Below are 15,904 nucleotides of genomic sequence, written 5' to 3'. Positions count from 1 at the left end.
AGCTGGAGGCTACCAGAAGATAAGCATATTTTAGACGTGCTAAATTGTTCAGGCATGTGTTGAGAGTACTTTGAATTTGTAGTTTTCCAGTGCAACGGTGCATGACCAAAGAAGGGAAGAAGGATACTTGAAGAAAACAGCGCAGCAACAGGGACAAGAGAGAAGATGAGACAGGTGCTGACTAGCAACTGAAGGTTTATTGAAAAGGAATGCATAAAATATACTCTCTTCGCAACCAAGAGCGTGCATGAGCTGCGCAAACAACACTGATAACCTGTCAACTTCAGTCATGGTGGTCAGGATACAATAGTTCACAATCATTAACAAGGACGGATGGCCGTTCATGGCTGTGAACTGTTGAATCTTGACCACCATGACTGAAGTTGATAGCTTATAAGTGTTGTTCGCGCAGCTCATGCATGCTCTTGGTTGTGAAGAGAGTATATTTTATGTGTTCCTTTTCAATAAACCTTCAGTTGCTAGTCAGCACCTGTCCCATCTTCTTTCTTGTGCCTGTTGCTGCGCTGTTTTCTTCAACTTGCCGTTTTACTGAAGTTGGGAAGAAGGATAAAACACAGCACTCACTGACAACTGGTTATTTAACGGCGCAGACACTGCTTAAATGCCTTCAGACCAGCGGAGCAGGAAAAAAAACAAACTTATCACACCTTTATCATCAAAACTATGAAAGAAACATCATTTCTGTGTTATATGATACAACTGAAGTATTGCTCGCACATTGTGAACCAGCTTTTTTAATATGATGCGTCTCGGTCCCTTCACAAGTGGCTTGCTTCTGCTAAGGATCTTCACACTTGAAAATCTCTGTACAATCACTGCAGTGCTTGACAAGTTTGGAACCTGTCCTCATTCTTTAGATCTCCTGCATGCAGTTTGCATTTACGGGCCTCTAGCATTTTGCCTCCATCGAAATGCAACCACCGCGGCCAGGATAGAACCCGTGTCTTAACAGGCCAGCAGCCGAGCACCATAACCACTGAACTGCCGTGGCGGCTCATGTATGTGTGTGTGTTCCGTAGGGCTGGAAAATTATGAACTTAAATCAGTGATGCTAACCAGGCCAACAACTAACTCTGCTGTTCATAATACCTCTGCTCCTTGTTTCTAAATGGCCAATTAGGTGGCACTGCTACTTTGTTTATTTGTTGCAATTTTGTGCACAAAATGAATGTCTTATATTTGGGAAACACAAAGTCCAGGTGGTGTATGTTTGCAAGGTGTGCTATTGTTGTGTAGATAGTTTACGGAAGTGTTTTGTATTTCTAACATGCCAGTTGAGAGGTGTGTGTGCATTTTCATGCTATGGTAATGTGCCTAGTAACTGTTTAAAACATTAGCTCTGGTTCTTGTTCCTGAGTAGCTCACATGTGTGCTGCTCATCCCTTTTTTCTCAGCTAAGCTACTTCATCAAATTGCATGTTGTAGGTGTCACCATGCATGTATATCTTAGAGCTTAAAGTAAGTGCTCTTGGAAGTCATCTTAAGGTGAATTCGCACGGTGGACTGAATTGCAAATCTTGAGGGTGAACTGTGCATTATGTGGCTTGACGTCGCGAATTGACGCCAACCAATTGGTGTCTGCAGATGGAAAGAGGAGGGCGTTTTTTTTCTATTAGGACAAGATCTGCTGTTTTCATCTCATGTGTGAATGCTTTCAGCATGCGGACACTGCCTTTACTTGAGGTGATGCTAGAGATCTTTTTGCGACCTCATCCGTTGTGTGAATATACCGTAAAAACCCGCGTATAATACGAACCCGAATATAATACGGGGCTAAGATTTAGAGACGCGAAATGGGAAAAAAAGTTTCACCCGCGTATAATACGAGTAACACAAGCTCATAGAAGACATTTATTCAAATCGCATCCCGCACTTCACTTCAATTACTTTGTTCTTCAGTAGCGCTTTCTTCGAACATTTCTTTGTCCGACAAATCATCCCAAATGTACTCATCTTCCGTGCCATCGAGGGCGTTCGAGATGCTGCACTTCTTAAGCCCGCTTCAGCCGCCCGGTTGGCGTCACTGCAGGCTCACCTGAGTGCATCCACTCTGCGTAGCACCGCCTGACTGCGTCCTTGAACGGTTTGTTTACACAACCATCAAACGGCCGCGAAAGCTTTGTCGCATTCCGCTGCACACGAAAAGGGCTTCTTTCTGTTGTGGCCATCCACGAATGCTTCCTTCGACGACACCAAACTGCCTCCCGGCCGCACCGTTGCCGATGTTCTCCGCAGCCAAAATCGTTTGAAAGTAGCCGAGTACTGTTTTCGAGACCGTGACATCGTGCTCTCTAAAACAATATCCACTTCACGAAGCGTGCCTTACATGCTAGCACGTGTGTTGTCAACAGGCGCACGGCACACCGCGACCCCCCGGCGCACCCAACAGATCAACAAAGAAACGACGTCGTGACGTCATTTGTCGAGAGTAACGAAGCCAAGCCGTAGCCACGCGCCAATAGCGAAGCGAAGCCATAGCCACGCCGCAAAAACGAAACCAAAACATCGAGCAACTTCGAAAATTTTTATTCGGATCCGCAAATAGTACGAGGTGGAAATTTAGGACGCTAATTATGGGGAAAAAAACCTCGTATTATACGCGGGTTTTTACGGTACCTTTGATGTGCATTTTGGTGTAAGGACATGAACTCTAACTAAACCTAATTCACAGAACTGGCCCCAGCAATGACATCCATCGATGGGGCGAGTGGCAGTGGGCCAGACGAGTTTGGTGAGCGAACCTTCTTGTGATGCATGCCATTTTTTATTTTTCATAATCAAATCGGCCTAAGAAACTGTTCACTGCAAACAAAGGATTTGTCCAATGAGCGCCTGTTAACCCTGTCCTGTGCCACTTGAGGGCGTCTTATCCCCTGAAACTTCTACTCTCATCCTTCCACCATCTCTGCTGTGCCCCTAACTTTGACTGTATGTGCTACATTGACCTTTCTTGAAATTGGTTACATACCCTTCCCAGGCCCCATTTCTTTCTGTACTTTTTATCTCTACTTTGTGTCGCTCTCCTACTCTACTGTGTGATTACATCTATACCTTTCGATAGCTTGCCGTCCTGCCTTCAGTTGCATTTCAAGCCTTTTCATTAAGCTTCATGTTTCTTTCCCATAGTTATCTAATAATTAAAAGCTTTTTAATTGATTGACATCCCCTTTCTTGTGAATTAACAAAATATATTAGCATTATTCTGGTTGTCTGGTACATTCACAGTTGTTAGGCGTTGTACCGTGTACAGGTTGAAAAGTTTTCTGGCACAGTGTTCCTGCTGTCCTTCAGCAGATGCGCAGTTAATTGAACCTGACGTCTTTTTTTTTTTCTTTTTGCACTGCCTATGAGGCTTGCTGTACTGCCCCTTTCATTTTTGGCAGGATATGCGATTTTTCTGAACTGCTCTCGCTCCGCAGTGTTCTGCTGTGTCTTTAAGGCTCGTTTATGGGGGTTCAACGTCCCAAAGCGACTCGGGCTATGAGGGACGTGGTAGTGGAGGGCTCCGGAAATTTCGACCAGCTGAGTTTCTTTAACGTGCACTGACATCGCACAGCACACGGGCCCCTGGAACTTCGCCTCCATCGAAATTCCATTGCCGCAGCTGGATCGAACTCTCGTCATTTGGGTCAGCAGCCAAGCGTTATAACCACTGAGCCACTGCGGCCACGGTTGTCACTTGTCACTTAGCCCTCATTATTTCACCAGTTATCTTTTTAGCCATCAGTGTTAGTGTAGTTTGAAAGGGTGTGCGCTAAAAAAGACGTACACAGGAAAAAGATAGAGACGACAAAAGAAGCCAGGCGCACATATATATCCGCTGATAAACAGATATGAGCTGCGTGATGGAGCGTGACCCCATCAACCAAACATAAGACAGCGCAAAAAATGCATATCTAAGTGACATTAAAAGAAACCCAAGAAAGTGAACATATCAAACACCTGCCGAGGTAAGGTAAAAAAGTGGGATTCGTATCGGCTGACAACAATGCATAACAACATGGGAAAACAGAGCTGTATGAAAGATGACACTGAAAAAGAGGATAACACCATAAAAAAGGCTAACAACATGACGAAATTTTTAACAAAGAACAAGTGAAAGATGGGGATAAAAACCGTGTAAAGGGTGGTAAATAAAGGCACATTGGAACATCTAAAAGGACACTAAAACATAGAGAGGCGAACGGGTTAATAGTCTAGATGTACCCATCCAGAAAGGCAAGTTCATTTCTAGACAGGTTAATGGAAGGCGTGCTAACGCACTTGTCTTTCCTGAGGTGAATAAAAAAGGCCTCGATTACTTCTCTTTCTGTCTTGTCCTGAGCCTTAGCTAGAAACTTGGTTTCATTAAACTTGGGGTAGCAGTTTTGGCAACTGCTGCAGTGTAACGGAAGGTTACCTCCAGACCTGTTCTTCATGGTGACGTTGTGCCTGCGGGCGCGCTCATTGAAACATTTCCCGGTTTGACCCACATACACTTTGCCGCACGTCAAGGGAATCTCGTACACAACATTGGCAGTGCATTGTGTGTACACGGTTTGATGCTTGATATTACAGGCCTTCTTAACACGCTTCCTGGTCACCATCGGACATAATTTCGCCAGTTTGCAAGTAGCCGAAAAAACCAGCCTAACCCCGTGACGAGACGCAACTTTCTTTAAATTGTGTGAAAGACCATGCAGGTAAGGTACCTATAACCTGCACAGGTTTCCGTTCTGTTTGATGTTTAGCATGCTCCGAATTTTTAATTTTTTGCAAAAGGTTTTCAGACATGTTCGTGACCAGATTTGCAGGGTAACCTGCAGCAGAAATTCGGTCGATCTGGCACTGGAAACTTTCACCTATCTTGTGGCCGCAGGATTTTTCTAATGCAGATTTCATGCAAAGAGATACTATGCCAAGCTTTACCAGCTTGGAGTGGGCACTATCATAGGGCAAAAGTGACTTCTTTGAGTGCGGCTGATAAGACCAACACACATGATCATTTGTAAAAATAAGCTGTAAGTCAAGAAACTGGAGTCGATCATGATCTGCTCGTTCATGCGTGAATTTTAGACCCCTCGATGAAGAACAGAAGGTAGTGAGAATTTGGACTACAAGTGTATCAGCAGCACAGTATGAAGGTGCGTTAAGAAGGACAAGATAATCGTCGACGTATCTGAAAATACGTGTTATCCCTGTGTCCTTCAAGCTAGCTTCAAGGCGCCGGTCAAATGACGCCAGAAAAATTTCGCATAAGACCGGTGCGACTGAGGAACCTATACAAATTCCGGCTTTTTGCAAGTAAAACTCATCCTGGAAGCAAATAACAGTGGAATCCAAATAAAACAATAGTAGGTCCAGAAATTTTTCAGTTGTGACACCGGCAGAATTTTGAAACCTGACTTCGTCAAATTCTTCCAAATGTTCACGAACAGCATCCAACAACCCGTCGTGAGGCACAGAGTAAAATAAGTCCTCAACGTCAATTGAAAAACCAGTTGTGGCCGATACCTTGCCTCCCTCCAGTACCTGCACCACTTCCTTTGAGCTTCGAACGCGGTAAGGGTAAGCGCCAGCTATACTGTCCAGTTGGCACCGAAGGAAGTCACCCACAACTTTTTGCCACGTATCCCTTTCAGACACAATGGCACGTGGTGGACAAGCAGGCTTGTGCGTTTTACCTGAAAAGAATATTTCGAGGCATCCGGTCTCAGCTCCTTTGACCGCCTCGGAGCATGCTAAACATCAAACAGAACGGAAACCTGTGCAGGTTATACCTTACCTGCATGGTCTTTCACACAATTTAAAGAAAGTTGCGTCTCGTCACGGGGTTAGGCTGGTTTTTTCGGCTACTTGCAAACTGGCGAAATTATGTCCGATGGTGACCAGGAAGCGTGTTAAGAAGGCCTGTAATATCAAGCATCAAACCGTGTACACACAATGCACTGCCAATGTTGTGTACGAGATTCCCTTGACGTGCGGCAAAGTGTATGTGGGTCAAACCGGGAAATGTTTCAATGAGCGCGCCCGCAGGCACAACGTCACCATGAAGAACAGGTCTGGAGGTAACCTTCCGTTACACTGCAGCAGTTGCCAGAACTGCTACCCTAAGTTTAATGAAACCAAGTTTCTAGCTAAGGCTCAGGACAAGACAGAAAGAGAAGTAATCGAGGCCTTTTTTATTCACCTCAGGAAAGACAAGTGCGTTAGCACGCCTTCCATTAACCTGTCTAGAAATGAACTTGCCTTTCTGGATGGGTACATCTAGACTATTAACCCGTTCGCCTCTCTATGTTTTAGTGTCCTTTTAGATGTTCCAATGTGCCTTTATTTACCACCCTTTACACGGTTTTTATCTCCATCTTTCACTTGTTCTTTGTTAAAAATTTCGTCATGTTGTTAGCCTTTTTTATGGTGTTATCCTCTTTTTCAGTGTCATCTTTCATACAGCTCTGTTTTCCCATGTTGTTATGCATTGTTGTCAGACGATACGAATCCCACTTTTTTACCTTACCTCGGCAGGTGTTTGATATGTTCACTTTCTTGTGTTTCTTTTAATGTCACTTAGATATGCATTTCTTGCGCTGTCTTATGTTTGGTTGATGGGGTCACGCTCCATCACGCAGCTCATATCTGTTTATCAGCGGATATATATGTGCGCCTGGCTTCTTTTGTCGTCATTAAAGTTGGAAGTTGCGCTTCTTTCCTGTCGTCTCTATCTTTTTCCTGTGTACGTCTTTTTTAGCGCACACCCTTTCAAATATGAATATGTACCAACTAGCCCGTCAAAAAGCTTTACTACTGTTAGTGTAGCAGCCGATCAACTCTTCACTGAGATGTGTTTCTCATAGTATTAATGTTTCTACAAGTTTTAATACAGCATAACCCTGCTGATGTACTCCTCACGGGACTAAAAAAAATTGGCTGTGGCTTAGCTCAGCTATGCCAGACATACGTAGCGAGAGGTAATGGACCTTCATTGGCTAGGCGAACTCGTCGAGCTGCATCTTCACGGCGTCGCTTATTCAGACGTTCTGCATGTTCTTCCTCGGTCTCGTCGCCTTTGCCTTGTTTCGTTCCAACAGCTAAGCTTGGTTTGTTTCAGCCTCTCCGACTCGCTCTCCATCTCTGGCCACAACAGCTTCAACGAACCGCCCTCTTATACAGGCCGCTGCTCATTCATTCATAAATCTTTAATCACAAGGATGACCTGAGGCCCAAGGGGGAAGTGGGTTGGTTAGGTGAAGGTGAGGGTGTCGGTCTCTGACATGAAGTCTAGCAGGGCACTGAGCTTGCGCTTGGCGTCGGTACTGGGGGCCGTCCAGTCATCGTATGTCTGGATGTGGTAGGCAGAGGTGTAGCAGGCGCAGAGGCTCGCAGTGCCAGGACAGGTCCAGATCAGGTGGTGCAAATCAACAGAGTCAGCAGGGCAATCGGGGCAGCCGATCCTGGTTCGGTGCCATCGACTCGGGATGTCCGGGGTGTACGCTGCACCGGCTCGCACCTTGTGAGCGAGAACTTGGGCCGGGCGAGAAAGTCCAGAAGGAATGGATGGAGTAATGTCTGGGACAAAGTCCCACGACAAACCCCTCTGCTCTTGTTAAAGGCGTGTGATGATAGAGTCAGGTATTATGAGCGGGATGGGAGAACAATAAGGGTGGTCCGAGTTGGTCGGCTCACGTTAAGGCAATGCCGACGGTCTTCCTCTAGCTGCGCGCCATCAGCCTCGTGGGCAGTCCTGTTCCCGGTCCCTTGTGCGTGATTTCTGGGTGTCCAGTGAATGCATACGTAGACCTGGGAGGTCTCTTGCTGTGCCTACTGCTATCTCTGGCTCTCCTCCTCCTCTGACGTTGCACCAGATGGCGCGGCTCCATCTGGCAACGGTTGCTAGGCAGCGGCGCAAGAAGCGGTGTGACCACGGTGTGACCACCGCCGCAGTGAAAATGCTACTTTGCGACCAATAGCTCTTGCTACAAAAAAAAAAAAATGCAAGAGCGAGGAAACATTAGAGGCAGGAAGTAGGACAAATTTAAAAATGACAGGAATGAAGAACTAAACACATTTATTGCAGTGCTGGCACTTGAAAAAATCATGCAGCATTGTCTGCTGCATTTTCTTACGTCCGGTGAGGACTACTCATTTCTCCAGAATTTACGGGGCTATGTGGCTGTTGCGATCGTAGCAAACATACTTTCTGAGAATGTCTAATGCCGCTACAGCCAACATAATGGTTGGTTCCAGCGGAGGCTAGCCCTCGTCCTCTTTGTTGCCACTGCTGTGTGCATCCAGAAGTCACAAAAGATGTGATGAGGTGCGGAAGGACAAAATCAATCGCGCCAGCCACACTAACACTAGCAGCACAATTACAAAGAAACAAGGATAGGTGAAGAAAAAATTAGCTGTGGTTTAGCTCTGATTAAACATGGCGAGAAGCGGTAGCTTCATGTGGCTGCGCTTTGCAAAGCTTTGTTTGTTTCTAGTTTCTCGGCTTGTTGAAAGATTGTTGTTTCTTTGGACTTTGCCGCACGTAGCTACGTGAAACTACTGCTTCTCACCAGGTTTAACCGAAGCTAAACCACAGCTGATTTTTTCCTATACCCGTGGTGTTAGATTTTCTGCGTGTGGAGCGCTAATCTTCCTCTTTGTATTCTTCGTCTTCCTCTTGTTATTCCTCTTCAAACTCCTCTCGAAATCGCCTGTCACTGATCAATCATGAATCGCTCGAATCACAAATTACCATGATATTGCATGAGCGGCTGTGTAACCGAGCAGTTAGTATACAAGAAGCACATATACAGGGTGTCCCAGCTAAAAGTAACGAAGCTTGTAAAAAAGAGGATGATCCCTAGCCGAGTGAGACCAACTGAGGGTTGTTGCCAGTCGCGTGTCCTAGTCTGTAGTATTTTTTTTTATTATGCAAACATGATTAATTAGCAGAGACTAATTAGCTAACTTTTTAATTATTGCCTACAGGAAGAAAGTGTCAATGCAGGAGTTGTAGATCCCTTTGAAAAATAACCGTTTGCCGTGTTTGCAGCCAAGTACCACTGATACAGCTTCTTTTATTTGACTTAAAAGAAAGCCCGCGAAATACAAAAAGAGCCACGTGATAGGGAAGCAGTTTCAGCGCTCCCAGACGACCAGCCAAGCAAAGACATTCGCTTATCTTTGCAACCTTGTCCCGAACGGGGTTCGGCGTTTTGTGATGGTTGCGAGATATACGTAATTAACTCTCGCATCGGCGCTAGGGCGACCGTTTCTTCAGCGCGTGACGGTGCAAGTTAGCGGCACGGCCACATTCCTATCACTCGAGGCGAGGTTACGCGTGAAAAAGCGCTCCATGCGAGCCGCGCTTCACTTCCTTGAAAAGCAGCACCCGCTCACTTTCCATGACGCATAAGCAGTTCCTGGTGCATATCTCGCCACCTCCTCAAGACGCCAAAAGCTGTACGGGACAGCGTTGCAAACATAAGCGGATGTCGTTGCTTGATCGCTCGTTTGGGAGCGCTGTAACTGCTTCCCTATCACGTGGTTCTTTTTGTATTTCGCGGGCTTTCTTTTAAGTCAGATAAAAGAAGTTGTATCAGTGGTACTTAGCTGCAAACAAGGCAAACGATTATTTTTCTATGGGATCTACAACTCCTGCATTGACAATTTCTTCCTGAAAGCAATAATTAAAAAGTTAGCTAATTAGTCTTTGCTAATTAATCACGTTTGCATAATAAAAAAATACTGCAGACTAGGACACGTGACTATCAACAACCCTCAGTTGGTCTCACTCGGCTAGGGATCATCCTCTTTTTAACAAGCTTGGTTACTTTTAGCTGGGACACCCTGTATATCTCCAGTTTTATTGAATTGTCACACCGTGGGTCTGAAGCTTAGTGGTTAGCGCACCTGGCTCTCGCCCAATGGACCTGAGTTTGAATCCCACTGATTGTGAGGTTTATTTGTTTGTTTATTTTATTTGTGGCAGACTTGAAGGTCATGTTGCGTACATGGCGATCTCAGCCGTGCACCTGTAGCAGTGAAGCTACTGCTTCAAAAAAGTGCAACCACTGTTGATGATGATGGCACAGCCTGTCTGAATGCCGTCTGCCTAACACAGTGGTGCTAGACATGCCAGGCCAAGTAAAGCCGCTTTAGAAGTAAACATAAGACCGCCACCGTTTCTCATTTAGGCTGGCATGGGGTGTTATTTCACAAGTATTACTGTGTAGGAATGTGGCCGAAGTTACAATGCAACGAACAGCAGGGTTTATAATGCATGGAACCCTATTATCATCATGCCAGATCTAGACCACTACAATGTGTAGCAGCCAGGAAAATGCAGCACCCATCAACTCAGCAGCGAGGTTCTACTGTGCAAAGCTTTCACTGTTACCTTGAGAGCAAAATACTTAATTTTTTTCATTTACTTGATAGCCCACAATGTCAAACTGAACTCAGTTTGCTTTTTGCTTATATGTGCTGCTGAGGTGCATTGATATTTGTGTACTTCCTTTTCTTGTCAAAAAAGTATGCTCAGCCGAGGAGATGGAGAGCGCCGCGGACTGCCAGCTCCAGCTGCCTGGTGGGCAGGACACTGTGATAGGTTCTGCTAGGGATGATGGAAAGGTGATTGTGCGTGTTCTTAAGTCATATAGTGTATCAAATACCATAGTAGAGTGAGTGAATGATTCTTAATTAAATTGGGGCTGGTACATAGTGAAATGGGTACAGTTTAGAGGATGATGCTAGCTTACAGTAGAAACTTATACTAGTCCCAGTAAGTGTGTCGAAAAGGGTAGTGTGCAAAGCATAGATGTGTGGTTTCAGACAATATCATGTAAGGCACAGGTCAGCATTTCTAATTTGTCATTTTTGTACTTCATTACCTGACGATGCCATAATGGGTCTGCAGTTATTCTTGTCCTGAGGAAATTCTTAGTACACAAATAATTTTTGATCATGAGGAGGCTGCCTTGTTCTGTCAGGTATGCCTAGTTGTTGGTATGTGAAATTTATTCTCATTTCTGAAGTTTGTTTGAATTGGGGCAGAGAACATTATTTCAACTTTTGGCGGTATTTGACTCGGAATGAAGAGAAGCTAGAACTGTCAGAAGATTGTGCTATATATTTCATGTTGCACGCAAGCAATTTCTTTTTTTTTTCGAATTATAAGGCTAGAAATAAAAAATCTACTGATTTTGGACACTGCTCGCTGTAAAAGAGTGCATTCATGCCTACATAATTTTTATGTTTTTCAGCTGTTTGTTTTAAGTTATGAAATATTTAAAATCCCTTGATTCACTGCTGTTAATGTGTACAAATGCGAAATTCTCCACGTTTGCTGCAGGTCTATGCAGGCAGTGGGCTCTGGATGGAGCCTGGTGCCTGGCAGATGCTCCTGAGAGCACCAACAGACTCAATGTTCTGCCGCGGTGCTACTCAGGTGTATTGGACACCTGATGAGCTGAAGAGCCGCAGCGTGACTGGCGTGCTTTCAAATAAGTGCCAGTCTCTTGGCAGAACAGAGGCGAAACCGGCACTTACACCGGAAAAAGTCTTCTCTGAAAGGTGCTAGTGCTTTTTTTTCTTTGCTTTGAGTAACACCTAGGCAATCAAACTTTGCTTCAGCCAAATACAGTCGCGCTCACTTACAGAAAGCGTGATAGTCATGGAGATCCTGTTCATTGTATCCGAGGTTTGTAACAACTGCAATGTCCTTATTGCATCCAAAACTGCAAAGTCGGGCAAAAGTGACGTTTAGTTTTTGCAAGGTGTGTTATGCCCATACGTTTCTTCATGCAGGCTCTATCACAGCACTTTCAGAGATCTCCACACTGTTTGTGTGGCTCTCGCTAAGATCCGTTCTGCCAGTAACCTGATTTATCTATTTGGTTGTGAAATTAGCATTCTCAACGACTGGTGGCAAGTCATTGTGCGCGTTCTCCGATCTTGCTGCGACAAAGATAGTGCAATTGACATATCTGCACAGAATGTATAAATAGCATTGCCCGTTGTTTGGAGTAATCTCTGTCTTTGGTTTTCATGCAAGCATCTCAATGCATCCAACAACACACAGCAGACGCGGAGTGGGTAGGCCCATGTGTCGTCAGCAATCAGAGGTTGCCAGACAAGCAGTCAGTTCGCAAAGGAAACGAAAATCGTTTTAAAGATATCTGCCACACGGAATCAACTGAAAGTTTTGGGTATTGTAATTTAATGTGTTGGGAATTAAATGCTACAACAAGGGTATGCACGAAAGTAGGCTTCATGGCCCCTTTAATGGCGAACATTCGTTTCTGTGTTTTTACAATGAGAGTGGTAATTCTGAATCTCACTTTTGCATTTATCATGTATCTAGTTGTGTTCAAATGTGGCCTATTTTGTGTTCTATTGTGCAGCTCTGTTTCATATCTACATGGGAGACATACCAAAGGAGCTCGCCGAGAAGAGACTGAAAGCCGTGCGCATGCACCTCTCACATCTCACAGAAGCTGGGGGACGTGCAACGAAAAATTGGAGGTCATGATGTATAAATTTATTTTGCCACTTACCTATGCCGAAGCCGTCAGGCGTCCCCGCCCAGAAACGTTCGTTTCGTACCAGCATCCACCGCAGTCGACACCATTTCGTCCTGCCTGGCCACCACCGCAACGTTTCCGTCCATGGCGGACACCGGACAACCTACCCATTTGTTATGTCTGCGGCATTCCTGGCCATGTGATGCGTCCCTGCCGCCGCCAAGTGTTGTCCCCTGCTGCCAATACTGACCCTCGAGGTTACGCCTATGCCCCTCCCCAGCCTTTTCACCGCACTTCGCCTTCTGAGACCACTGCTTCCTCCGATCTCAGGCCGTCTATTCGCCGCCGTGCTCCATCTCCGCGTCGTCGCTCGGTTTCCCCGATGCGCCGTCGTCCCTCTTCCCCCTTCGGAAAACTAGTGCCCGCAGTTCCGGAGGCAAGAACTGCTTGCTCGTCACCAAGCTCAAGACCTCGACTTTCTCCGACAAATTTGATCGCGGTTTCTGTGGAGGGCACCGATGCTTTCGCGCTTGTTGACACCAGTGCTGCTGTATCTGTACTAAGTGAGAAATTGTGCCGCCAGTTACGAAAAGTGATGACTCCGCTATATGGTTTTATGCTTCGCGCCGCTAATTCGCAACTTATTGCGCCTTTGGGGGCATGTACAGCCCGAGTTACTATTCAGGACGTTCTGTATATTGTTGAATTCATCGTCTTCCCATGGCCGTCTCACGACGTCATCTTAGGCTGGGACTTTCTCTCCCAACATGACGTTGTCATCGACTGCGCTCGTTCCGAAGTCGCCCTTCTTCCCTTCGGCGACGACTCTGTGAACGCTTCCACTAACTTGTGCTCCAAGCTGACTGTGGCTGATGACGTCATGATCCCGCCGTGCTCTGCTGTGCTCGCCTCTGTTCATTGCGACTCTGGATCCAACGGCCCTGTCATCTTCATCCCGTCCGACTCCTCTGCTTCTCGCCACTGTCTACCCCTGCCATTCGCCGTGCTTGCCGTCTCAGCCGGCTGCAGCGCCTTGCCCCTGACGAATCCATTCCTGTGCCCCTCCACTCTTCTTCATGGTGAATGCTTGGGATGTGTCCAGCCTTTCGCTTCCGTCGTCGCCTGGGACCCTTCTGAGGACGACTCCTGCCGCCTGCAAGTGTCTTCACTTACTTCCTCCTCACCGTCTCCTCAACCCGTTCCCGAGGCCGTCTTTGTGGGCTCAATCGACACAAATCTTTCGCCACCGGAGAAGACCCAGCTTGCGGCCCTGCTAGATAAGTTTCGGTCATCGTTTGACTTCTCTCACCACCGTTTTGGTCGCACTTCAGCTGTTACCCATCGGATCGACACTGGTGCCCATTCGCCGTTGCGCCAACGCCCATATCGCGTCTCGGCCACCGAACGCCAGGTTATCGACACCCAGGTCAATGATATGCTGCAGCGTGGCGTCATACAACCATCACACAGTCCTTGGGCTTCCCCCGTCGTCCTTGTCACCAAGAAAGACGGCTCTATCCGCTTTGCGTTGACTACTGGCGCCTCAACAAAATCACCCGAAAAGACGCCTCTCCGCTACCCCGCACCTCCACCAAGATGTAACGGCCTTTATTGACAGTTGTGAAGGCCGGTTAGAGCGGGCAAGGACAGGTCCGGTCCCGGAACAGTTCACGCTCTCGTCTCGCGCCGCGCGTCGGCTCTGCTGCTTCAGCTGCCGATCGTCGTCTTCTCATCTCGCGCCTCGCCTCGGTTCTGCTGCTCTGACTGCTGATCATCTTCCTCTTTACAGGTTTCTATTTTATAATAAAGCTTTCGTTTGCCCTAAATCTGGTTGTCAGTATATATATCGTAGGGCATTACAGACCCTTTTGGCCAGCTTAATTGGAAAATATTATTAGTAGCAGGCGCTGCCTTTTTGCAACAGCTTGCGATGCACTAATCGAAGAAGCTATGTTATCATGCGCAATGTGCAGCACACATTTCTGAGTGATGAAAAAACTTATCTATGGTGTGCCATTAGGACTGGCGTCCCTCATTAGGCCTAACACTATCCCGATACCTGCAAGCAGGATCTGTGCCAACAGGCCGACGCCATTAGAACCAACAGGTCTGACACCGACAGGTCCATCACCATCAGGCCATCACCAACAGGCCCGACAGGCCCAACACCAACAGCCCAACAGGCCCAACACCAACAGCCCAACAGGCCCATCACCAACAGCCCAACAGGCCCAAATTACGGGTTCCTTCAGCCTTCAGACCGATAGGCTGAAGGAATTTTTGACTGGGTACCGAGGACTGAGTTCATCACTACTGGCCTGTAGGAAGTAGTGAGGGAAGAGGGACGGTTTGGCTTAGGAAGGAAGATGATCCGCCCCTGCTTCACGCGGAAGGAAAGTAGCCGAAACGGAGGGCACCGTAGAAAAGAAAAGGAAAGGAAGACGGGTGGGCACGCCAGAGTAGCCAAGGGCGCAGTCAACCTATCCAGGCCGGGAGTCGTGCCCGTACCGAGGGCGTTCACGAGCAACTGAAGCTCGTTACGCGAGAACGGGACGTTCGGTGGTACAGAAGGGCTGTAAGTCGACGCGACCGATGCACGGATAGACGCGTCCCAGTCGAAAAAAACACCAGCCCGTATCTGGTGTTTACACCAGACCGGAAATTCAGACACGGGTTCTGGTGTGACCCGGCCTGGTGTGACCCGGCCTGGTGTGACCCGGTCTGGTGTGACCCGGTCTGGTGTGACCCGGACTGGTGTGTCCCGGTCTGGTGTTACCGGGTCTGGTGTTACCGGGTCTGGTGTGACCCGGGCTGATGTTTTTGGTGTGGCCCGGTCTGGTGTTTTCTGATGCGATTTAATTTGGTGCCGTGCTGACCGGGTTAGGAGCCTTCGGGAACAATTTGCCTGTTTCACGATATGTGCCGCCCGCTGTGGAGCATAACGAGCATACCTGGTACCGAGAAAACAAGTTGAAAAGAAGTGCACGTGGGTGAAGCAGGCAAGGTGTGGCTCCACAAGACGCCAACTTCAGACGTGAGGAGGCAAGTGTGAGCTCGACAGCTGCCCTCTTCTGTCTTTGGTACTGTTGCTGATATAAACTGCACAAGTACAGTTAAACCGCCAGCTTCTGCAATGCTTGCGCAGTTGTTCACTATCACTGGAGAGCTCAAAGAGAAGAGTTGTGTGTACGCAGAGTGGCCGTGAGAAAAACGCAAATTCAATGTGCTTTGATAGCGATGCAGTGCATTAGGATACACAACAGCATGCATACACCAGCACTCAATTTTTACACTTACCAATAGAAATTTTAGGGAAAGAAAATTAAACAAAATTTGCACGCATACGCCAATACTCAATTCGTATGATTGCCAAAAGAAATTGCAAGGGCATG

General features: G+C 46.9%; 1 protein-coding gene across 1 annotated transcript; it reads left to right on the top strand.

Annotated features, from left to right (window-relative positions):
• The first annotated feature begins 1,399 nt into the window (after positions 1–1,399).
• Positions 1,400–14,338, top strand: LOC149338140 (uncharacterized). The gene is made up of 4 exons (XM_089547510.1): positions 1,400–2,752; positions 10,523–10,620; positions 11,342–11,562; positions 12,393–14,338. The coding sequence occupies exons 1-4, from the start codon at positions 2,707–2,709 to the stop codon at positions 14,125–14,127; spliced, it is 2,100 nt and encodes a 699-aa protein (XP_089403636.1). The 5' UTR covers positions 1,400–2,706; the 3' UTR covers positions 14,128–14,338.
• The last annotated feature ends 1,566 nt before the right edge of the window (positions 14,339–15,904 follow it).

Source organism: Amblyomma mixtum, chromosome 6 (assembly GCF_055824585.1).
Source record: "Amblyomma mixtum isolate Tamu chromosome 6, ASM5582458v1, whole genome shotgun sequence".
Classification (NCBI taxonomy): Eukaryota; Metazoa; Arthropoda; class Arachnida; order Ixodida; family Ixodidae; genus Amblyomma; species Amblyomma mixtum.
The sequence above is the reverse complement of the archived record's forward strand: the minus strand, read 5'-3'. Positions and strand labels throughout refer to the sequence as shown.

Coding starts and splice junctions, on each gene's coding strand:
- LOC149338140 (XM_089547510.1), top strand. CDS start 2,707: ATGACATCCATCGATGGGGCGAGTGGCAGTGGGCCAGACGAGTTTG. Junction 10,621..11,341: donor CTGCTAGGGATGATGGAAAG/GTGATTGTGCGT, acceptor CGTTTGCTGCAG/GTCTATGCAGGCAGTGGGCT. Junction 11,563..12,392: donor GAAAAAGTCTTCTCTGAAAG/GTGCTAGTGCTT, acceptor TCTATTGTGCAG/CTCTGTTTCATATCTACATG.